Source organism: Peromyscus eremicus, chromosome 18 (genome assembly GCF_949786415.1).
Source record: "Peromyscus eremicus chromosome 18, PerEre_H2_v1, whole genome shotgun sequence".
NCBI lineage: Eukaryota > Metazoa > Chordata > Mammalia > Rodentia > Cricetidae > Peromyscus > Peromyscus eremicus.
In genome coordinates, this window is record NC_081434.1 from 44,922,193 (window position 1) to 44,946,953 (window position 24,761).

The 24,761-nt window shown below is 43.2% G+C and overlaps 1 protein-coding gene across 1 annotated transcript in view; it reads right to left on the bottom strand.

The window, feature by feature from the left end:
- The window catches only part of Polr3b (RNA polymerase III subunit B), a 110,116-nt gene that overhangs the window by 62,635 nt on the left and 22,720 nt on the right, over positions 1 to 24,761 (bottom strand). The window contains exons 10-12 of the mRNA XM_059245531.1: positions 16,614 to 16,736; positions 11,130 to 11,249; positions 8,143 to 8,277 (exon numbers count right to left, since the gene is read on the bottom strand). Coding sequence (XP_059101514.1) covers positions 8,143 to 8,277; positions 11,130 to 11,249; positions 16,614 to 16,736 — 378 coding nt within the window. The remainder of the gene's footprint in view (positions 1 to 8,142; positions 8,278 to 11,129; positions 11,250 to 16,613; positions 16,737 to 24,761) is intronic.

The window sequence follows — 24,761 nt, forward strand, 5'->3', positions numbered from 1 at the left end:
ACAGACGGCTTTCCTTTATGAAACTGGGGACACGGAAGCACGCACATCTTCATATTCTTCATATCCCTACTCACACAGCAGTGGAGGTGGCATTCAGTTCAACGGGGCAAAGGAGGGATATCAATAATGAGAAGGAAGCCGTAAAGCTGTCTTTACTCGAAGGTAACACATACATCGTCAGGAAGACCACAGGGACTCTAAAAGAAACTGTGTTATGAAGAGGTGCACTTAGCAAGCTTGCATGATTCAAGTCCAATAAACAAAAAGCAACTGTATTTAAAACAGCACCAAGAGAAATGACTGAAACGCCCACGAGGAGAGAGGCACCACAGTCATGGAGTAGGTGACTGGAGTCATTTACAAGTCAGCTCTCTCTAAACTGTCCTACGGATTCAATGCAATCTCAGTCAAGGGCCACCAGTCACTTATTAGTTAAACAAAACTTAGAGGAGCCAGTGTTAAAGTTAAGTAAAAATGTTACAATTCCTGTTTATCATCAAGTTCAGAAAGAACACACTAACACACTGGATGTGTTAGTGTTTTTAATATTAATGATTTTAATTTTCTTAGCAAACTTCCATATTTTCTGTTTATTATGATAGTACCATTTTTATGTTTGTTTTGTTTTTTGGTTTTTTCGAGACAGGGTTTCTCTGTGTAGCTTTGCGCCTTTCCTGGAACTCGCTTTGGAGACCAGGCTGGCCTCGAACTCACAGAGATCCGCCTGCCTCTGCCTCCCAAGTGCTGGGATTAAAGGCGTGCGCCACCACCGCCCGGCGATAGTACCATTTTTAAAGATGACAAACATGGAATTAGAGAAGTTATGTAATGTGTCCACACTCCTTTACATCATGTGCACACTTAGGGAGAAGAAGTCAGGAGAGTGGGTAGAGAGGAAGGAGGGATTGTGATAAACACACGGAGGAAACCGAAGAACTCAATTATCCTCCTGCATTCCCCTCTTTTCAGAGGCCATTCCTAGGGGCAAGCGTGCTTAATCCCGGCACTTAGGGAGAAGAGGCAGGCTGACCTCTGAGTTCCAGGGCAGCCAGGACTACAAACTGAGAACCTGACTTTTTTTTTTTCTTCAGATTTTAACTAGCATTTTTTCTTGCCTTTCACACATCAATTATGTCTCAAGGGAAGCAAAGAGATGATAACAAAATATTATTTTTAAAATTCCAGATGACGAGTGTGTTAGAATGAAAATATTTGATACCATGACTTTCCATACCATAAAGACATGATGAGAAAAGGAAATGATCCTTATCAACCACTAAGGAAGCCATCAGGAGAAAAGCTGGTCAATTTTAGAACAGACGAACCGGGATTCTAGACCCCACTACCAAGTGTCACAAAGACAGACACGCAGGACACATCCTTCCTGACAGAACACAGCACCACCGCCATCAAGGAGTCCAGCTGAAGAACACAATGTTCAAGAGCGTCTAGTCCTACAAACTCCATTCCCAATTAGACACGTTAATACATACAACACACATGAACACTCATCACAAGGAGGTTAGGTGTTGTGCACATTTCTGCAATCCCAACAGTCGGGAGGGAAGAGGCAGGGGGATCCAAACTTTGAGACTAGCCTAGGATATACAGTGAGTTCAAGGCCAGTTTGAGCTACACTGAGACCCTACCTATCCCCAAACCACCTCAGACTCTAAGGCCTAAGCAGGTAGCCCAGTGGTCTAATGCTTTAGACTATCCCCACTACCACAAAACAGGAAGTAGAAGTAAGGGCTCATTTTAGGTGTCAATGCTGATGGGGCATTCCTTCTGAGTCTATTTAGATGTTTCTGGAATAGACTGGCATTTGACCAGTAAACTGAATAAAGAAGGTCCACATCCACCCTGATTTGATGTGGGCAGGCATCATCTAACATGGAGGCTCAAATGGAGCAGAAAGTCAGAGGCAAGGCACATGTCCCTGAGCCCCAGCTCCTGTACCACATGCAGGGCTCCAGGACTGGCAACGGTGGACCCCAGGTTCTCAGGCCTTCAGCTTTAGGCTTCGATATCTACCACTGGTTCAGCTGTGTTCAGCTCTTTGGATAGGAGACAAACCACACACTGACTTCTCTGGCTCTCCAGCTGGCACACAGCGTATCACAGGACTTCCTTTATAACCACGTCAGCCACTGCTGTAACTCATTCATTCATTCATTCATTCCTCTTTCCCCTTCCTGGTTCTATTTTTCTGCAGAGCCATCGGCCAAACCTAGAATGCAGGAAATTCCTTAGAATAAAATATTCACTTTCTTGAAACACACGCACGCGCACACACATACACACATACGCACACGCACAATCAAAAGGAAATCTAATCTACAAATCAACCAATTGCGACAAGTGAGACACAATAGCTCACTGGATCCTTGATGATAATAAGAAATTACGCCAGGTGGTGGTGGAGCACGCCTTTAATCCCAGCACTTGGGAGGCAGAGGCAGGTGGATTTCTGTGAGTTCAAGGCCAGCCTGGTCTCCAAAGCGAGTTCCAGGAAAGGTGCAAAGCTACACAGAGAAATCCTGTCTCGAACCGCTCCCCCCCCCAAAAAAAAGAAATTACTCTTTCAAAAGTTTAGGTCTGAAAATGATTTAGAGACATGTCTTATGTCTATATAATGTAATTTTCTATCTGAGATACTGAAATAAAGAAAGGTATACAGGAATAGAAAAGGAAAAGCCCAGAGGCAAAAGATAGACAGGATAATTTAAAGTTAAGTAAAGCTGGCTAGAAACTAAACCAAGTAAAGACCGGGCATTATAATTAACAATAAGTCTTTCTGTGTGATTTATTTGGTAGCTGGGTGGCAGGCCCCCCAAAAAAGAGTAAAATACCAACAACAGATCTAAGTTTCAAAAACAAAAAGCTCAAAATACTGAAAAATAGAGTTAGCAAAGCTGGTCACAAATTGATACTTGCTAAAAGTTATCATGAAGTTAAAAAAGGAATTTAGGTAGGGAGGATAGCTATAGCATATATAACTGATGAAAAACAGGACCTAAAACATACAAAATGTCTCCTTGGAATTACTGAGGATGCAAACAAGATATTTCAAAGCACAGGAAATAATACTGGTCAACAACTTAATCTCATTCATCAAGTAGGAAACGCAAATAAGGACACAGAAGAAGTTACCCTGAACCCACAGAGACAAAAACATAAAGTTGGATAAGGAGTCATACATGGAGAGCATCAGGAATTCACCTACAAGACAACGTAGACAAGAGCAACCTGCTTCCATGAAAGCAGTCCTCCTGCTGTAAACACTTGAACTAGGAACCAGGAAATGTGGAGAATAAAGTTAGGATAAAGAAAAAGGAAAGCATTCAAAGCTCTTGACTAGTAGACTGGGCAGAGCAATATTTATATCTCATGGTATCCACATGTAATAGATTATGATACCGAAATAAAAATGCACTATGGTGATACACAATACTGTTGAATCTTAAAAATAACACTGACTAGAAAAGTTATAGATGAATTGTATGATACAAATTTATTTTATGAAGCTCAAAATAAACAAAACTTACATTGTGTAATAAAAGGTTTACTTTGCCATCAGGGCTAGAGGCAAGGCCCAACAGTTAAAAGCAGCGTGCTACTCTTCCAGGGAACCCGAGTCCCAGCACCCACTGCCAGCAGCTCACAATCTCCTGGAACTCCAGCTTCAGGCGGAATCTAACACCTCTGGTCTCCACGGGCATCTGTGCTTATGTGCACATACTCATCACATACGCATAATTAAAATTAATATGAACAAAAATCTGCTGGGAGATGGTGGTGCATGCCTTTAATCCCAGCATTCAGGAGGCAGAGGCAGGTGGATCTCTGTGAGTTTGAAGCTAGCCTGGTCTACAGAGTGAGATCCAGGACAGCCAAGGCCACTATTACACAGCGAAACCTTGTCTTGAATAAATGAAGATAACAATAAATGCAAACATCTCTAAGAGCAGAGAGGGAAATGGACAACAGGAAAATGAAATGGCACTGATGGCAGGCTCCGCTGAGAAGTGGCTCTTAGTGTTCGTTTTATCTGTCCCCTGCATCACACACATCTGTGTGACATACTTTTAATTTATCCTGAGAACTCCATTAAAATAAATGCTATTTAATAACATACGTCCCATAGTTTAGTCAGGGTAGAACAGGGAGGAAGAAACCCACTTAAGTGGTGTCTGTAGAACTAGAGGGGTGACTAGGACAGCACCCAATGGATGCGTCTGTCTCTGTCTGAACAAAGCACCACCATCCCTGAAGGCACTGGCAGGCAAAACCTGGAAGACACTCAGCAATGGCTTCATTGCTTGTTTTTAAGACTTTTTACCTAGTAGCTGAACTGAGATGGGTCTAAATGGGAAACCAAAATGCAAAAGCTTCCCTCCCATTGACCCAGCACCCCCCCCCCCTTCCTCTCTTGGTTTTACTGGATGAAGAACCAGAGAAAAAGCAACCCCAGCTAAGATATACAAATAGCTGGAAAGTGAGGAGAATTTTCAGAAGGGAAAGAGCCACAGGGAGAAACCCCAAATTATATAAATAAACTTGGCTCAACCTCGGGCTATCCTCTGAACTACAAAAAGAATATGAGGTGCAGGGCATGTGCCCCTAGCACCTAAAATACGGAGGACAGGGCTTGTGAACCTCGGGGAAGCATTAACCATAGTGTGGCCTGTGCATCTAGACCTTAGGACATGGGAGTTTCTGTCTTGTCCACAAGAACATGCACTCAGAGTGTAGAGCCATCTGAAGTCACATCCTCACTGGACCTTGCCCTTCAGCCCTTCCTGCAGCCATCTACTAGATGACCAATGGCTGACCTCCACTAGCACCACAGGCAAACAGCCCAGTTCCACCTGAATGCCTGACCCACAAAATTGTGAGGTCTAAGAAAAGGAAACCACTGCTTATGGCAAGCATGTGCCACAGCAACAGATAACTAAAACATCAGTAATGTGAAGTTCACAAAGAGGAAACACTAAGTAGCTGTTATACTACAAGAGGGAGCTGGCATACTTCTTCAACAATAAATATAGTAGCTATTATAAACACCAATCTCTATAATTATATTCAAATTTCCCATGTAAGCTTTCCTTTCATTAATAGAACAAAAAAAGTTCAACATATTGGTTTGTGATTAAAGTCAATTAGCAAAAACATTTCAATGATTCACTTAAAGAAGAATTCTGAGATTCACTGAAAACATTTAAGTTGAAGATTCACCAAATCCCACGCTGACTATATTCCTGAGTTTATAATGGGAAAGCAGACTTATGACTCTGAACGAAGAATTATTCAAAACAACTAAGTTTTCCTTAACAGCAAAGGAACTTTTCTAAGTTGGACCACTTTAAATGCCTTTCCCCCTTAAGTTGGACACATCCATCTACTTTTCTACTAAAACCAAGTCTGCAGACCAGGCAGCCAGGATCTTGGACTTGAATTTACCAAAGTGTTCTGAAAAGAAACCTTCCTCCCTGAGAACTTAATCCTTCCTCACAGGCAGGCCCAGCAGCCTCTCTCATGGAAGAAAGACTGTGGGTGTGGGAGGAAGCAGGTGCAGAAGGGTGAGGGGCGACAGAGCCCGTTCCAGCCACTTCCTGTGGGCAGCACAACGGAACCAGCACAGGCGTCCTGAACAGAATCAAGTACCCTCAACCAGACCACAGAGCTCTTTTAATTAGTCCTTACACTTAGCTGCCTTTGTCTCAAATTACGAAAAAGTTTTTTGGGACTCCAGCTGAATCTTTCTTTTGTGGCTTCCTGACTCAGACACAAGAAAATGTCCCTGGTGCTAAACACGAATGAACAGGACTGCCTCGGCAACAACACTGCCACAGGAACACATTTCTCCTCTCCTAAAACTTCAACTTGAGACAAGTAGTGCCGTCCAGTTACCAGAGCAATGAGAGGCTGAAAGACCAAGCCATACAGTGAACCACCAAGTCTAGGTTGGAAGCAAAATGATTACAAGGGCAGGATGCTGCGCTAACATTCGACTTCCTCCGGCTGAAGACAGAAGCAACATCAAGCAAATCATATTTCAGGGAAAAGTGCTGACAGCTCATCAATTGATTTTCAATGAAAATGCTAAAAAAAATTAATAAAGAAGTTAAGCCGTTGAAATACAGTTTCACCAATTAGCTTAATGTCAGAGAATTCTAATTAGGCGCCTTGAGATTGCTATTTAGTGTTTAAGCCTTCAGAGTGCCAAATTCTCCTTTTCACACAAACTGGTTGCAAAATTAAAGACATTAGGCAGCCTTAATTACATTATCAGAACAGCTGGGATTAGGCAATCTCTGAAGTCAAGACGGCATTCTTTTGTCCCGGGATGGAAATCCCTGGCTTTCCAGGGTGCTGGATTTTGGTGCCATTCCATATCTCGCCCATACAAAGCAAGCTGCATTAGAAACAAAAAAATTGCAGACAAAGAACAGAGTAATGTGCAGCAAATAATGAACACATTACCGAAAAAGAAAAGGTAAGTGCAAAGATTAAGCCTGAAATCAGTAGGTTTTGCTAACACCTACTGGCGCCTGGCCGGGCAAGTCTCTCGTGACAGTCAGACTGAGGGAGAGCTCCCTGGGCCAGTGGAGACAACTCTGTTATCTAAAGCTAAAGCAGGGCTCCCCTGCCTCATCCCACGGGTGGGAACTAGCAGCTATTGTTTTTACACATTCTTGCCAACACAATACCTTTTATGTGCTTACATTGTTCATTAAGCTATGTTTTCTTGCATGTGGGAGTCCTTTTTTAATTCTAATTTCTTAAGCAACAGGATATCCTCTTTAGCCTCCTCATTCCCTTCCATATTCCTCTACACAACCTGTTGTTTTTTTTTAAGGACTCACGTAACAGCTTGATTTTTTTTTTAATTGAAAAATGGTGAAAAGGAGGATTAGTAGTAGGAATACCATAAATCCTTGCAGAGTGAGTGGTCAATCTGAATGTGTAAAAAAGAACCCCCTGCTAAACAGGCATTAACCTTTAACCAAACAGAGCTTCCCCACACCCGATCCCACTCTTCCCAAGCCTAAAAATGGTTCTAACTTCCAAATTCTAACTTTCTATTTTAGTTGTGGGGCTAGACAGGTAGTTTGATGGGTACGGGTACTTGCTGCCAAGCCTGCTCAATCCCCAGGACCCACATGGCAGAGGGAGGGAACCATTCTGCAAGTTGTCCTCTATCTCCACTAAGCACACGTGCACACGTGCACACACCAACTCATTCTCACTCCCCACTACCGCCAACGAAATAAAAACTAACTCTAGTTGGGAAACATCTGCTGGTTTCCTCTCGGCTGACAGGCCTCATGTGGATCACTGCTATCGCCTCTGGCCAGCCCACTCTTGGCCTGCTCATCTCCAAGTCTGTTCTCTCCGATCTAAAACCCAGCTCATGTCCCTCCCTGACTAAAACTGCACAGTGGCTCTCCACTCCACGTCAAGTGAAATCCAAACCCCACCTCTACCTAGGTACTCACTCACACACGGTTTCAGAACGTGACTGGAGCTGGGGAGATGACTCAAGAGGTGAGGACAGAGTTCCATTCCCAGCGCCCATGCAAGGCAGCTTACAACCTCCTGCGGCTGCAGCTCCAGGGCATCTAATGCCTTGAGCTGCCTTGGGCACTGGATCTCTCTCTCTCTCACACACACACACACACACACACACACACACACACACACACACACACTCAAACCTTGGTCTGTCTATCTTCCTCCTGTACACGCAGCACCAGTAACTAGGAGCAAGCCTGGAACAGAGAAGTATCTAAGAAATATTTGTTAACTGAAATTAGACTAAGTTGTTAATTGCTAATTAAGACAACTGTTAATATCACTTAAAGTCACGTTTCTCTTCCAACATTACAGGATTAGAACGAGGGAAAACATCTCAACAAAAGATGTAACACAGGTAACACACTACAGGGCTATTTAAAAAACAAAGACTTTCCACAGCAAACAAACAAACAAACAAAAAAAAAACTAAGTCATATGCAAAAGTTATACTTCAAACTACATACAGTTTCTATTCGATTGGTAAGAATTCATATCTAGAGTGACTAAAAAACCTAATCTTATCAAAGGAAATAAAACTCTTCATGACGATAACTAAAGCACCTGTCCCGCCAACTCCAGACGCTTGTTTCCGTAATAGTCTCGGTCATCGACTTTGTTGTCTCCTTGGGCCAGAATCACTCTTCGCACCATCACTGCGGTGTAGATGCACTTAGCTCGGAAATTGAATTCCTTAACCTGTAATTCAGAAATTGGAGAAACATTTTGCGATGGTGTACACTTACTTAATCAAGGTGCCTCAAGAAAACGATGCTATTACATTCAAATAAGACAGCAATGAATTGTTATAGTTCTCCCTATTTTAAGAAATCAGCTGGTGTAAACTAGGTATTCAAACTTTCCCTCTCTGCGTTTACTGCCGCTGTGGGTAGTCTTCCTTCAAAGATGACGACTGGAACAGCTTTGCTTCCTACGTCCTCCATGCCACTCAGTCATTGCCCACTGTGGACTGGCAGACATGATGCCAAACCAGGTCTCTCCAACCCTGGCACGTTCACTGTCCTGAATCCCGAGGCATCAGAGGGCAAGTCAGGGACACAGTGGGAAAGGAGTGCACTTCGCTGTGAGTGAGGAAGCCTTGGTGGACACCCAGTCCAGTAAAGCCATCCAATGACTCCAGTCTCAGCTGCCATTTGCAACTTCATGACAGGCCAAGACAAGAAACCCGCTCCAACTCTGGGTTAAGACTAGTGAACACAGACCATGAGTGATACGACACAGTTATGTTCAGCCACTGAGGTTTGAAGCTCTTTGTTATGCAGTGATAATAAATAATTTATATTCTCAGTATTTACAGAACTCTGTGTTCCATTTTATTTTCTTGGCCTTAATGTTGGGTAAGTTGCATTGATCATCTAACTCTTCTGGCTGTTTAATAATCAGCAACAGTTGTTTTGTTTATCGATGAGAAAAATAAAGAATTTATTAGTCACATTTTTAATTTTCAACAAAGCCCAGTTCACATTCCCCTTTCACAACATAAACACTGGTGGACTTACAGGCAGAAGTAAACATGAATATCATAGCAACAATCCCTGCTACCCTCATGGTTCTTCAACTCATTTTACCCACCTCCCCTTTTAACTACAATATGCTTGAAACCCAAGCCTAGACCTAAACTGAAATGATTTCAGTCTGAGCACATTTTTCCAGGACAATGTCCACAATCACACAGAAAGTGGGAACCCTCTGCTCTAACGTCTGTGCGTTCCTTGGTGGTGTTAACATGAATCACCTGAAAAGGGTAAGAGCTCGAAAATGCGCATGGGATGGTGGAGCAGAACCGTCAACAGAACCCGGAGACTTCTGAATGTCGCCCTACTCTGAACAGTTAAGGTTTTCCAGTCTGTGAATGTGCCACAGGCACCTGGAAGACTTGCTAAAATGCAGATGCTAAGGCTCACTCTAGAGTCTCCAACTCAGTAGGTCTAGGGAGAGTCTCACTATTTCTAGCAAACTCCTGGGTGTTAGTTAGCCCAGAGAGCTCTTGAGCCTGCGCCCTGATGAACACCATCAGCACTGCTTTATTTTGGTAATACCTCATGTTCCTGTATTGCCCCCAAAGTTTTAATTTATGTAAAAAAACTGTCTTAGACTGTTTGAAAACTCTAAGTCTTTTCCTAATTCATCTATTCTTTACTGAAATATGTATTTAAAAACATTTAAAAAATTGAAAAATAGTAGTTCAATCTCTTTGCAAAAGAGCAAAGGAATTATGCTTTAAGACCCAAATTTAGCAAAGACCTGCACAGCCATCATGGTCAACAAGGCTCTCTGCCATTACAGTATTATGGTAAGCCAGGCTCCTAATATACTGTACCATCTTGGAGAGCTGGGAAATGGAGCTTTCTGTATAAGCTGAACCATCACAAGAGACTTAGGGGGTAGTAGTGTTACTTCATAATTCTGATGAAGAAACTTAAGTTCAGAAAAATTCACATTAGTGCAAGGGAAACTCAGAGTTCCAAACCAGGATCTGAACAATCGTGTCTCTAACTCTAGCATCTCACTGGTCACACTATCCAAGGATCTGAACAATCGTGTCTCTAACTCTAGCATCTCACTGGTCACACTATCCAAGGATCTGAACAATCATGTCTCCAGCATCTCACTGGTCACACTATCCAAGGATCTGAACAATCGTGTCTCCAGCATCTCACTGGTCACACTATCCAAGGATCTGAACAATCGTGTCTCTAACTCTAGCATCTCACTGGTCACACTATCCAAGGATCTGAACAATTATGTCTCCAGTATCTCACTGCTCACATTATCCCCTTTTGCTGTTTTGAATTTTAAACTCTTTTCAATCATCCAAAAGAACTTAAAACTCAGCTCCCACACAGCTTCAATAAGAATTTCAAATGCTCTGAATCAGATCACAGACATACAGACAGAAGCCGCAGAGCAGTGTGGATATACAGATTATTTGCTGAAAGTGTTTAAGGTAAGAAAACTGAACCTGAATGTCACTGCAAAGCCAGTCCACGTCCACAGATTCCCTGAAGGTACAGTTTGTGACCCTGGAATTAGATCATCCATGATGGTGCACTTGGTAGCTCTGATTTAGCAAAAGGGGCACACACATTCCCTGAGGAGAGGACGACTCCTGGAAATACCCCACATGCCACCACAGCTGACCTACAATGGTACGTTAAAAGAAAATAATCATGGCCCACTTCAAGACCAGTAGGCAGGCTCTAGCTTCTCTCTGTACACTCACCAGTCAGGTGACAAAGCAAACCACCCAGCTGTGGATGAGAGAGTCTTCCCTGTAAGTGATGGAAGCTAGAAACTCTGCAATTCAAGGTCATGGGGATGACTCAGCCAATGAGCATTTTAAAAAATGGCACAGGCAACATTGACTACTGGCGTTGACTGCTGATAACGGGAGCTGAGTCCCAACGGGGCAGTGCAGTCCTCTTAGAATTAGCTCTTGGGGACACACTAACAATGTACGCCGCATTCCAGAGTCTTTGGGAGGAAGTCGTGGGTCTCACAAACGTCATTCAGAGCTGGCGATTACTCACAGGTACATGGGTCAGAATGGTAGAAGCCAGGAGTTCTCTTGCTTCTTCTATTTTTGTTTTCTTTGGTCCACCTCCCCACATTCTTTGTCTTCTTACTTTATTCCCTATATATTTTAACGCCTATAAAAAAACAAAGCAGGGTTTGATTACATCACTGGGATCATCTGTGCTGACGTGCTGTTACAAGCAAAGAAGTCAAGGACCTGGTTACACAGATTGCCGCATTGGGAACAAAGACAACATCATGAATCAACAACAAATACTACAGCACACTGCCTACCCCACACACTGGCTCCCCTTTCATTTTTAAATTGTCTTATTCCTATAAAATTGACACATAACTATTTATAGGGAATTGAGAAATAGATTAAAAAATGTGTTTGTGTGTGTATAAGGCAGCCATCAATTCTTCATTCAGAATATCACTATGGAATGTTGTAGTTCCCATTAAAACAAAACAAAACAAAACAAACAAAAAAAAAAAAAACAAGAAAACAAACCATGCCAAGATCTAAGAGCTAAGGAAAAAAAAAACCCAAATAAATGCAGGATGAATGTCATGAACTAGATGACTTAATAACATGATGTACAGTTTAAATTCTTTCCAAATTAACCAATAAATTAATAATAAATCATTTTATTCCCAGAGGAGTTTAAACAACTCCAAGTTGGTTGATTCTAAAGCCCTAGGTTCTATAATTTACATGGCTATGCAAAGGGCTTGGATAATTGAAAAGATCATGACTTCAACTACAAAGCCGCAGTAGCCAGGCACTGATATCACGGCCTTTAATCTCAAGCTTTGGAAGGCTGAAGTGGGTGGATCTCTGTCAGTTCAAGGCCAGCCAGGGCTACATAGAGAGAGCCTGTCTCAAAAACTAAAGAAACAAAACCTCAGGAATGACAAAGATGTTAACAGTGGCATGGAGAGGGATAGACGGAAAGAAACCACAAGCCCCTAACAACCTCACACAGAGTGCCCAACTGACTCTTGACAAAAGAGTCAAAACAAGTCAGCGAGAAAGAAACTGTCCTTTGAGGACCTGGTGGCAAAACACAACTCGGGACCCGAACATGAGCAAGGAGCCCGGGCCTCTGGATCATGCCAAGAGGAAAAACTAATCCGAGGGAAGACTTCACACCTGCCAGGTGATGCTGCACATGGCTTTAATGCCGCCAGCACTCGGAAGGCAGAGGCAGGAGGATCTCTGAGTTTGAGGCCAGCCTGATCTACAGTGAGTTCCAGGACATCCAGAGCTACCTAGTCTTGAAAAACAAACAAAAACCAAAAAAGGACTTTATAACTAATGTGGAAATTAAAACTGCAAAGACCTCCAGGATACAGAGGTAATGATTGTAAAAAACAAAACACAACTTTTTTGATAACTTGGTGTTTTCAAAGGTAAACAGCACTGTGAAAGAAAAAGACCAGAGAGGCAACGAAAGAGCTGGAAGTGTTTACAATATGGAAGCCGGACACGGGATTTATATCCACACTTTTCTGTTGGCTTTTGTTTTTCTGAGACAGGGTTTCTCTGTATAGCCGTGGCTATCCTGGAACTCACTCTGTAGACCAGGCTGTCCTTGAACTCATAGAGTTCAAGTGCTGGGGTTAAAGACATGTGCCACCATGCCTGACTCAGACTTCATTTTTAAAAGGATTCTGAAATTCATTAATAAAAAGATGCACAACTGAATGCAGACAGTGAACAAATAAACAGTCTGAACCCCTCAAAAGAAAATCCGTGGCTGATTCACACGTGAAATGCACGCGACATAATTTGCCATCAAAAATGAATATTAAGGCTCCAATAAGATAATGTTACACACCTGTTAAAACATCTAAAATTAAAAAGACACACCACCAAATACTATGAGAACAAGAAGCAATCAGACTTGTACACTGTGGCCAGTAATACAAAATAGAATGATCATTTGGGGACTGGAAAAGTTTCAACTTTATAAAAGTTAAATATGCACTGTTCTCTGGCCCAGTAACTCGACTTCTATGTATTTAACCAAAAGAATAAAATTGCCCATACAAAGATTTGTCAATGGTGGCACAGTTCATAAAAGCAAAAGAAAGAAGACCCAAATGAACATCAATACAAAAAGGGAAAATAGTCCAGTTATACAGTAGAATATTATTAAGCAATAAAGAGGAAGACTCCATGGAGAAACAACATGAAAGGAACACAAACAACAACCAAAAAACCTTGGGAAATCTCGGACAGCATGCTTAGCGAAAGTTAGACACATCATACACATCTAATTTCGTATAAAGCTCAGGAACAAATGAGATAAAATCACCATAATACCAGAGAGGGGGGAATAGGGGAGTTAGAACTGGAGGGCATAAGGAAACCCATGGGGGAGGAGACACTGTGAAGTCACAGATTAGACAGAGGAGGCCCTGAAGCACTCACATAGAGTGACTCTTAGTGAGCAACAACAAAGGAGCTGACTGGAGCAAGCCCATTCAGCGGGAGACAAGAGCAAGGAGGCAGCTTGATGTTCCCTAAACTGAGACGACCATTACAGCTTTCTCCTCGGGGAAGGGCGCAGGATTCCTCACTCTGAGGGGAAAAGTGAGAGGTACACAAGGAGAGGGGAATCCCTTCTGGTGTCACACTGCTGTCTCTTCCCTGGGTACCCAACGATGCCACTTCGTCACAGTGTGAGGGCTGCAGAAACAGCCTATCAAGGAAGGCCAAAATATTATTCCTAGCAACATCTCCCAAAAGGAAAGAACGAGAGCCCTTGACAATGATGAAAAACGTATAAACAATATAGAGCTAAGGCTTTAGAACAGAGGAAATGGTGGAGGCTAAAAACAGGCATAAAACCAAACAAACAACAACACTCCTTCATTTAATTCACTGAAGCATCACATCTTCAAAAGGGCTACGTGTGGTGTAACCGTTTCCTCCAAAATTGAAACATTCCATCTCACAAAGAAGATTCTTGAGCAGGAAGCTAAACAACTCAAGATAGCTTCAGGAAGTCCCTGAAACTGAGTAGATTCACTAGGCCCCTCCCTGCCAAATGAAGCTGAGAGTTCCTCTCAGACAGATGGAGACCGAGAGAGAAAAAAAAGAGACTGAGAGAGAGAGAAAAAAAAAAAAGCTTCGAAGAAGACTTAAGACCAGCAGCTTGGAAGAAACAGAAATCAGCCAAGCTGCCTAGAAGAGTTTTAGACCCGAGTCAGGAAAGGACACTCTCCAACCTGTTGAGCTGTCACCCATGCTGGGGTGGGCTCTGGTGATACAGCTGTCTGAGTCACATCTGCTCCTGTAAGTGACCCCTCACCCATATTCTTCCAATAAAACTCAATGGTTCACCAGGTTGGACTTTGGCGGTGTCCATATCTTGGTCAGTCCAGAGATCCTAATCTGGGGTGAGTAGACTTATGTGCTGTGTCTCCCCAGGAAAAGTTTGGTCACACAACACTATTCCACAATGAAGTGCACATTCTCCATCCTCATTCAGAACAGGAGAGAACACTCATGCTTTCTTTAACCAATGCTGTATCTTCAATGTACTAAACATTTTGGATTATTATTAACCTAGCATGCAGACTGTAAGCACTTGCAAATCCTTACTTTCTGTTCAGGGAAACAAAACATTTCTCTTTCTGAAGTTAACTAGTTATATCTCTCTTCCATCTTTTCTCCGACCTAATCTAATTGAGTTAGCTGAGCAGTTTCCGTGAGTATCTACGAACAGATGGGAATGTGAGTCCAACCCACTGTGGCCTTGCTGACACAGCTCTACAATGCTGAGGGCTGTCTGACCAACGATGGAGAAAATGTGGAGGAAGGAAACTGTCAGAGCCCTGTTACCATTAGAACACTCTGTCGTCACAGACAGACAGCAAGTCTCCAAAGCTGAGCCTATATTCCTGTTCACAGGACAAGTGTTCATTTTCTACTTCCTGTTCATTTCTTAATGTTTCCTCTCTATGTTCTTAGATCCCTGGACATGATTCTTTGATTTTTTAATGAAGGTTCATGCCTATCAAGTATTTCACTTTCAAGTAAGGCCAAAATGAGTACTTCCTAATCAACATACTGTTTCCTGATGTTATTTGCCCAATTATTTGAGTCAATTTCCACTCACCATGGAGAACGAGTAAAGCAGTCAGGAGCGATCCCTAGTGATGTGTTTTGGATACACACACTGAAGTATGACATCAACCTTCCTAAGTGCATGACTTCATCTAAAATCCATCCAGACTGATTTGATTTCAGAACATATAAACAGAGAGTAAGTGGGAATGTTCTCTCTACATGCATCAAGGGTGGCCAGAAGAAAGAAACTCAGGCTTTATATTTTCCTGTAAGTATCTCACAGGCTAGGCAATGTACATATGGACAAATTCAAACCATCTAATCTAGTTCTATAGGAGGGCATCCCTAGCTCCCAGAGGGCATAAGAAATGCCACATAGACTCAGTTAGCAAAACACCTTGTGACTATCATACTAAAAAGCCCAAGTAGTATGAGGACTCTCCCACATGAAAAAGGAATTATAATTATTTTTTAAAGTCATGTTTACACACATGGGGTTCCCTAACATCATCTTTGAATCTTGTCCTTAGATTCCAAGGTTCTAACCAGCTGTACCTGAGGCCAGGGAAAATTCTGGGGGAATAAAAGGAACTATTCCTGGACCTTTCTTGATACTGAAGTAATTGGGAATTCAGAAAATGGGATAAAGACTGAATAGATAAATTGGAAGTTGGGAACGAACAGACATTAAGAGCTAAGGACACAGCTCATTGGTAGAGTACCTGCTATGTACACAAAGCCCTAGTTTGGGTCCCTGTTGTGTTAAATGAGAAATGTCTTCCATAGCTCATGGGTTGAACACTTGGTCCCCAGTTGGTGGTCATGGAACTTTCAAGAGGTAGAGCTATGCTGGAGGAAGTATGTCACTGGGGGTGGGATGTGAAGGTGGCCTTGCCCCAATTCCTGCTTTCTCCCTACTTCGTGTCAATGAAAATGTGACTGGCTAGCTTCCTGCCCCTGCTTCCTGCTACCATGCTTTCGCCACCTCTACGGATGCTCTCCCTCTAGAACTGCAAGCCAGAGTGAACTCTTCCTTTAGCTGCTTTTAGTCATGGTGGTTTATCATAGCAACCCACCCAACACCACCACCAAAAGGCCATCGAAGAGAATGACGGCAGACAAGTCTCAGGTGGGACGGCCAGGGTTTTAACAGTGCACCATCCCTTGGACAAATAGGGCAGATGGTGCCGTTACTGGAGCACAGGAGAAGCCTCCTCTCCACGAAGAAGCCCTCTTCTGATGACTGGCACAGCGACTCCTTCCTCCAGTTTCCGGAAGCAAGTCAAAGGAACCTCTGTGTTGCTCTTCTCCTCGACCCCCTTCCCCACCCTACACCCCCACTGCAACGGTGGCTTATTGAGATGAACAGCACTGAAGACTCAATCCACAGCAAAGGACGCCATGAAAGACACACCTGCATCTGTGTGAAAATCTGAGCTTTCTGGCACTCCTCCAAGCTGGGCCCAAACGCAGCCATCACGTGCTCCTCTGTTCCAATCATCTGCACAATTTCCTGGTCACTCTCAACACCCATGGCCTAGAAAGAGAAGAAAAGACGGAGAGTGTTGGCTTTGTGCTCACTCACTGACATTTGCTTATGCTAATCTGGCATTGTTTGTGGGTATTACTTCCAAGCAAAAGCCAGCTCTTCTCTCAGAAACGGTGCCATCTGGCATTGGCAGCCAGAGCCCGAGCTGCACGAGAACCTGAAATAGAAGTTGTCATTAGGAAGAGGAAAACAAACACCCTCAAGCATTTCTGCACGTGTACAACCATCCCAATTTTTAAAAATATTCTAAGAGTTTCACTATGAAGAAATGAGGCTGGGAAGTCTAGTGGGGAGGCCTGGTCACAGTAACAACAGCAAACTAAAGCAACACCCCCAATGGTATAGCAAGCCAGAAATGAACACTGCTGAAAATGAGTGTGCCTGACTAGGAACCTTCTTAAGTGTTGCAAGGTGGCGGTGGCCACCTCACGGTCCTGTGCTCACTCACTTCCTCAGACACTTGGCCAGAATGCTGCCATAAGGAGAGACACAGCGTAATCCCACTAGCCCTCTCCTGGTGTGGTAATGATCTGCTTCTTAGAAGTCAGGGGAAGTCATGTTTACACCAAAATGTCTTCCTTCTGCTTGGAGAGAAGACCAAACCAGAGGATAACTGTCCAGTCAAGCTTGTCATTTTCTCCTCAGTTCTCTTCCACACAAAAGAGAAGCAAACGGAGTTCCCAGTTCCAATGCAGAACTCTAGGGCATTGTCCTGTAAACCACTGAGAGACATCTATCTAGAAACCTCAGCTCCTCAGTGTTCTTCTGGGATAATGCCAACTCTATTGCTGCCATCCACTTCCTTCTACTGCACTATCATCCACTTCCTTCTACTGCAGAACCGTCCACTTCCTTCTGCTGCAGCATCATCATCCACTTCCTTCTACTGCAGCATCATCATCCACTTCCTTCTACTGCAGCACCATCATCCACTTCCTTCTACTGCAGCACCATCATCCACTTCCTTCTACTGCAGCACCATCATCCACTTCCTTCTACTGCAGCACCATCATCCACTTCCTTCTACTGCAGCATCATCCACTTCCTTCTACTGCAGCACCATCATCCACTTCCTTCTACTGCAGCACCATCATCCACTTCCTTCTACTGCAGCACCATCATCCACTTCCTTCTACTGCAGCACCATCATCCACTTCCTTCTACTGCAGCACCATCATCCACTTCCTTCTACTGCAGCACCATCATCCACTTCCTTCTACTGCAGCACCATCATCCACTTCCTTCTACTGCAGCACCATCATCCACTTCCTTCTACTGCAGCACCATCATCCACTTCCTTCTACTGCAGCACCATCATCCACTTCCTTCTACTGCAGCATCATCCACTTCCTTCTGCAGCATCATCATCCACTTCCTGCTACTGCAGCACCATCATCCACTTCCTTCTACTGCAGCACCATCATCCACTTCCTTCTACTGCAGCATCATCCACTTCCTTCTGCAGCATCATCATCCACTTCCTGCTACTGCAGCACCATCATCCACTTCCTGCTACTGCAGCATCATCATCCACTTCCTTCTACTGAACCATCATCCACTTCCTTCTACTGCAGCATCATCCACTTCCTTCTGCAGCATCATCATCCACTTCCTTCTACTGCAGCACCATCATCCACTTCCTTCTACTGCAGCATCATCATCCACTTGCTTCTACTGCAGCACCATCATGCACTTCCTTCTACTGCATCACCATCATCCACTTCCTTCTGCAGCATCATCCACTTCCTTCTACTGCAGCACCATCATCCACTTCCTTCTACTGCAGCATCATCATCCACTTCCTTCTAATGCAGCATCACCATCCACTTCCTTCTACTGCAGCACCATCATCCACTTCCTTCTACTGCAGCATCATCATCCACTTCCTTCTACTGCAGCACCATCATCCACTTCCTTCTACTGCAGCACCATCATCCACTTCCTTCTACTGCAGCACCATCATCCACTTCCTTCTACTGCAGCACCATCATCCACTTCCTTCTACTGCAGCACCATCATCCACTTCCTTCTACTGCAGCACCATCATCCACTTCCTTCTACTGCAGCATCATCCACTTCCTTCTGCTGCACCATCATCCACTTCCTTCTGCTGCAGCACCACCATCCACTTCCTTCTACTGCTGCAGCATCATCCACTTCCTTCTACTGTAGCAACATCCACTTCCTTCTGCTGCAGCACCACCATCCACTTCCTTCTACTGCTGCAGCATCATCCACTTCCTTCTACTGTAGCAACATCCACTTCCTTCTGCTGCAGCACCATCCACTTCCTTCTGCTGCAGCACCGTCCACTTCCTTCTACTGCAGCACCAATGGAACCTACCTGCTCATAGTTCTACAATCACTCATTTGACCTGGAGAATTCTGAAGACCCAGGGGATGCTACGTAGCTGGTATGTGTCCCTTTTATACCAACTGAGGGAGTTTGAAAATATCCCCCAAACTCCTAGCACCAACTCCTCTGAGCACAGAGTAAACCTGGTGTCTCCCCTCTAGGAAGCCTTTGGAGGCTTGCTTTCTTTACAGGCACTGCAGTTTCCTGCGTGCTCCTGCTGCCAAATCATGAGGGTACCCATGAAGAATGTGATTAGGTGGAGAGGTTGGAAAAAAACAAAACCAAAACCTAAAACAACCTCATAGCCTCTTACCATGTTGATAGTTGCTTAGCATCAGGTGGCAACAGACAGATAGACTGATAACAGAAAGACCCTGAGCCAGAACCACCCAGCCAAATAACCCCCAAATTCCTGACCAACAGAACAAAGATGTGTTTTTGTAGCTTTTTCTGAATTTACATATCCCCTTCTGAAGGGAAGAGGGAGGCTCATAAAGCTCAGGGAACTGAGGAAACTTAGGTGACTCAGGAAGCTGCTGCACCTTACAGGACCCAGAAAGCACAGAAAGCTTTAGGAGTTAACCAGATGTGTGGTGGTGCATGCCTTTAATCCCAATGCTCAGGAGGCAGAGGCAGACGGAAGGCTGGCCTGGTCCACATACCAAATTCCAGACTAGCCAGGGCTGCACAGTGAGACCTTGTCTCAAAAACAAAATACAGCAAAACAAAAAAGTTATAAAATTCAGGCAGTCCTCCTCCAAAGTTACAGAAGCTCTGAACAAACTGCGGGGCGAGAGGGACTCTTCCAGGAAAGTGTCCACCGCTGAACAGGGGCTCCAAAGATGTGCTGGCTGGGTCATCCACGCTCCTGTCAGGAGCCCTTCACCACATTCCCACAAGAAACCCCAATAAACCCACCGCTTCACCAAGCTCAATGGGACGGAATCATTCCACTGGTCAGACGCTGGTACCCCATCAGAGGTGAAAACATGTCTGTGCACGTCTCCCCAGGAAAAGCCACACAACAGCGTGATGATTTAGAGACAGCTCAGAGAGCAACTTAACAACTTTAGGAATTAAGTCCACTATTTGAACAAAGAATTTTATTTTTGAGACAAACTGGCCTTGACCGTAATCCTCCTGCCTCAGCTTTCCCGTGCTGGGATTATAGGCAGGTACTACCAGAAGTGGCTTCAAACTTTTCCTTTGCAAATAAAATTTCAAGACTCCAGCACATGTTTTGTTAATTTCTGTAGTCCTTTTATCTCTAATCTGATATAAAGCATTTAGCCAAGCAGCTACTAAAGATAAATGTCAATTTAAAAATCACCAAATTCAGTAAAGTAGCCTCTTATGATTCAAAGGTTAACAGCTCAAAAAGTGACTAGTTTCAATGTTTTAAACAAAGGAACAGAAACTAGGCATGTTAACATCTTAACCATTAAATCAGAGGCCACTTGGCTTACTCTAGCAATTTTACATCAGTAATTTCCAAGTAAAAAAAGGCTACAAACTGGATCACCTACCTACTCAGGAGTTTTATAATAATAATGGGAAAGAAATCCTTCTTCGCTCCTCATTTGGTCGCCATTTAGGTCATCCTGGTGTGGAATCTAAATAGTAGTTTTTAAATTGCCCAACACCCCTGGATGGCTTAGAATGGATCTAAACAGACTGCTTGGCCCCTCCAGGCATACCTAGGCTATGGAACAAAGTCATGCCAAGCCATGATGAAAGACGCTGTGTGCAGAAGGCATGCGCACTGCCAAAGCCTTCCTGCAAAAGACTAAACCCTCCCGACTGGGTCACTGAGACACAGGCCGTGACTCAGTCAGGATTGTCAAAAGAGCCTCAGCTCCAAGGACTGAATCAGTGTTAGCACCGGTTAGCCTTCAGCAGTCATGGCTACAAACAAAGGACATATCGCCATAGAAACAACAAAATGCCCATCCAGTTTGCTTCACAAACAGAATTCAGACACCTGAAAACTAACATTATGTGGAACTCTGTGTACTCCTGACCCCTCATCACTCCCACTAATTACTAAGTCAAGAGAAAACTCTACACAATGATAACCTTAGGAAGAAGTGGCAGAGATAAAGTTTGTCTGAAGGTCACCCATGGTCTGGCAATCAGCAACAGTGAACAAAATCCAGGAGAAGCACTCTTTAAAAAGTGGCATGAAACTGTGTCCTCAGGTACCTGCACAGTGTAACTTTTAAAGGCGGGAAGAAGAGGATGCTAATGACCTGCACTGATGGAGACGTGCAAGGTCCTGATGAAGGTGACTTCCTAACAGAGCCAAGATCCAGAAGCCTCTGACTGTCTGCAGGGAGCTGACATTTATTACTGCTAACAGCAGTCCTGGCAAACAGTAAGGGAACTGTGATGACTTCTTTAACTCTGAGGTTGTTTCTCTTTAAAGATAAAAAAGGTCCATAGAAGTTGGTGTCCGAGAAACAAAGCCCAGCTCCCGAGATCCTTTTGGGCCACCACAGTGCAAGCGCTGAAAGCTTGTGACACCAAATGGTAAGAGGGGAAGATTCATGGGCAGGAGAACCTCTGAGGCAATTCAAGTCCGTAAATAAGGCTGATCCAGGCCTTACAAGCTCTACCCATCATATTCAGACTCAGCGTGGTGTCTGGAAACCCTGCTGCTTCGGCCACTTTTAGGCAATTGTTGGTTACAATCAACAACCATCAGGTCCTAATGACTGTCAAGGTCTTTCAGGCCACACAACACACAAAGAGAAACGATGTGCCTCTTCCAGTATCCTCGTGTATTTTCCCCAGCTTCTGACAATGGGTAAGGAGGGCCCAGCAAAGAGAAAGGGCATGTTTCTGGAAACACATGATTTCATCTGTGTTTCACAAATCACCCCTGTAGGTGACTTTTCTCCTGAAAGATGAGTTATTCAGGACTCAGAGAAGTTGGGAATTCTGCCCAATGTCACACAGTACTAAGTGGAGAAACAGAAATTGAGGCTAACTCTGTCGGCATCTACGATCTCCATTACCCTGCACTGTCACCCAGGTAGAAACGTGGTGACGAACACACAAGTTCTCAGCAGTTGACTGAAATATTCCTGAAAAGGAATACCAAAAACCGTGACTACATATGATCAAAATACTCAGTTCACTGATCTGAACTAAAAAGTTCTAAATGCTTATTTTAAATGCTATACAGTGCTTGCTAGATCACTAATAAACACGTTTCTGGAAAAGAGATATAATAATTACCAAGTGTTAATCCCACATCCAGGATTAAAATCCTATAATCTATCAGCAATGTGCATGAACATATCTGAGAAGGACAGTCATTTCAGGGTGTGTGAGACTGAAAACATTCAAGTGAAAAAATATACCTAAAATCATAGTCTAGGAAACTGAAAAATAAATTACACACACAATAATTACTAATGATGGTGATACAGAAAGTTGCCATAACCTATCGTCAAGTAAAACAAAATAAGTTGTTATGTATATCACAAGTCACAAAAAAAGACCTGCAAAATATATAAAAACCTACTATACTTTTCAGAGCCTTTCTTCATTTTTAACTGGTTACATATAAAACAGATTGTTAATTCATAGCCTTTTTCTAGATAGACCTTGAATATCTCTGTGCTTACAACATAAATATTAAACAAATATCACAGGAGGAATTATTGTATTAAACTTTGGTCATCTAGTCAAAAAAAGGAATGTTTAAAAGCTTTCCAGACTTCAGTCCATGCACGCATCTCATTGCACATCTTCTACATACATGATACAAATATCGTAGGCTTTCTGATTAATTAACCCTCCTAGTCTATAAACAGCAGTGCTATTCATGCTCATGTTTAAGACTTCAAAGAAGCAAAAAACAGAAGTCCCATGGATACATGGAGACATACTGCCCTCTGCTGAAGATGTGACTCCAGGCTGGTAGATAAAATGTCTCCATCACTTTGTATGTACATGAGACACTGTTGAGTGCTGTAGGATTCACCTCAGAAAAGCCAAAGTTCCTTCTGTACTTAAAAATGCAAACTTCAAAGAAAGGAAGTAAGGCAGCAGGCATGCGTGAGACTCTCTGGGCTCTTGATATAAATGGTCCTATCATGATTATCATCTTGTAAAGAAAATTAAAACTCCATCTTTTATATAACTCAAAAGTATATGAAGCTATAATAAACATAGAAAATAGTTCATAGAACCTCTTTCCTATGACTGCATTTCAAATCTGGTTATTTCTCAAGTTCAAGAACCTAACTAGTCAGCACCCATTTACCTGTGAATGACCAGGGGCATATCCCACTCATAATCACAAACCAGACTTGAAAAAGCCCGACTCCCTGACTCCCATGCAATCTGGGGACATCTTTAAGACATCTTCTTTGTGACTTGAAATGATTTTCATTTTTATCCAGATCTGTTACTACCATGCACAGGACCTCTGCCTGTTGATTCTATTTCTACAATAAAGTTACTGTGGGACAGGAACGCTGAGTCTAAAAGTGAAGCTGAAGGGTGCTACTGAGCTGTGTTTGTCTCTAGGATGACCTGCATGCTATGCTGTGCCTCCTGGAATCATCTGGGGGCATTATTACTCAACTTAGTCATCAAGATCCATGTTTCACATGTGCACACTTCACAACATACTAAATGGACCACAGGACTGTACACGAAGAATACCAATGAAGCATTTCTACAGGAAAAAAGTTTTTAGGTGCTAAGCCAACACTTAAACAAACTTAAAAATCCAGTTGTATAAGTAAAGACACACACTTATTTAGAAACAACAGAATCTAGAATTCCATAAAAAAGAGCAGATATGAAATGTCCTGAGATAGAATCTACAGATGTCCTTGCTCATGTGACACATTGCATCAAGTTTTATATGTCCATGAACTGGGACCTGGAACATGTTGTAGAATATTTGTACACTGTGAGAAGATGGATTTGCTGGTGTAATAAAGAGCTGAATGGCCAATAGCGAGACAGGAAAGAGGTTAGGTGGGACTTCTGGGGACAGAGGACTCTGGAAAGAAGAAAGGCAGAGTCACCAGACAGAGAGGAAACAGGAAGTGTAAAATGAAAGAAAGGTAAAAAGCCATGAGGCAAAACACAGATTATAAAAATGGGTTAATTTAAGTTATAAGAGCTAATGAGACAAACCTAAGCTAAGACCAAGCTTCCATAATTAATAAGCAGTCTCTGAGTTGTTATTTGGGAACTGGTTGGTAGGACAGTGAAAGACTCATTACATATGGCATCCAACGTGGAGGCCCCAATATCCAAACACAGGGCCTGAGAAAGCTCAGAAAACTTCTGGACAAGGAGCCGGGTGCGGGTTCCTAGTCCTGCAGTCTCTCGGGCAGGCCAGTACTCAGCGCCACACAGAGGTGCGGCTACTGGCTGCAGCCTGTGGGCTGGTGCTAGCCCCTAGCACCATGTGCAAGCACCATTCACTAAGCTGAGCCATGTGGCAGCTGACATGGCAGTTTAAGATTTGTATCATGTGGTCAGAGAACGCTGCAGGTGCTCAGTAAAGCCAGGACCAGACAGAGAAAATCTCTAAACAGGTAGAGTATAGTTAAAAATGTGCTTAAATGCTAAAAGAAGAAAAGAAAATAGGTATAGACAGTCATAAAAAAATAATTTAAAAATAATAA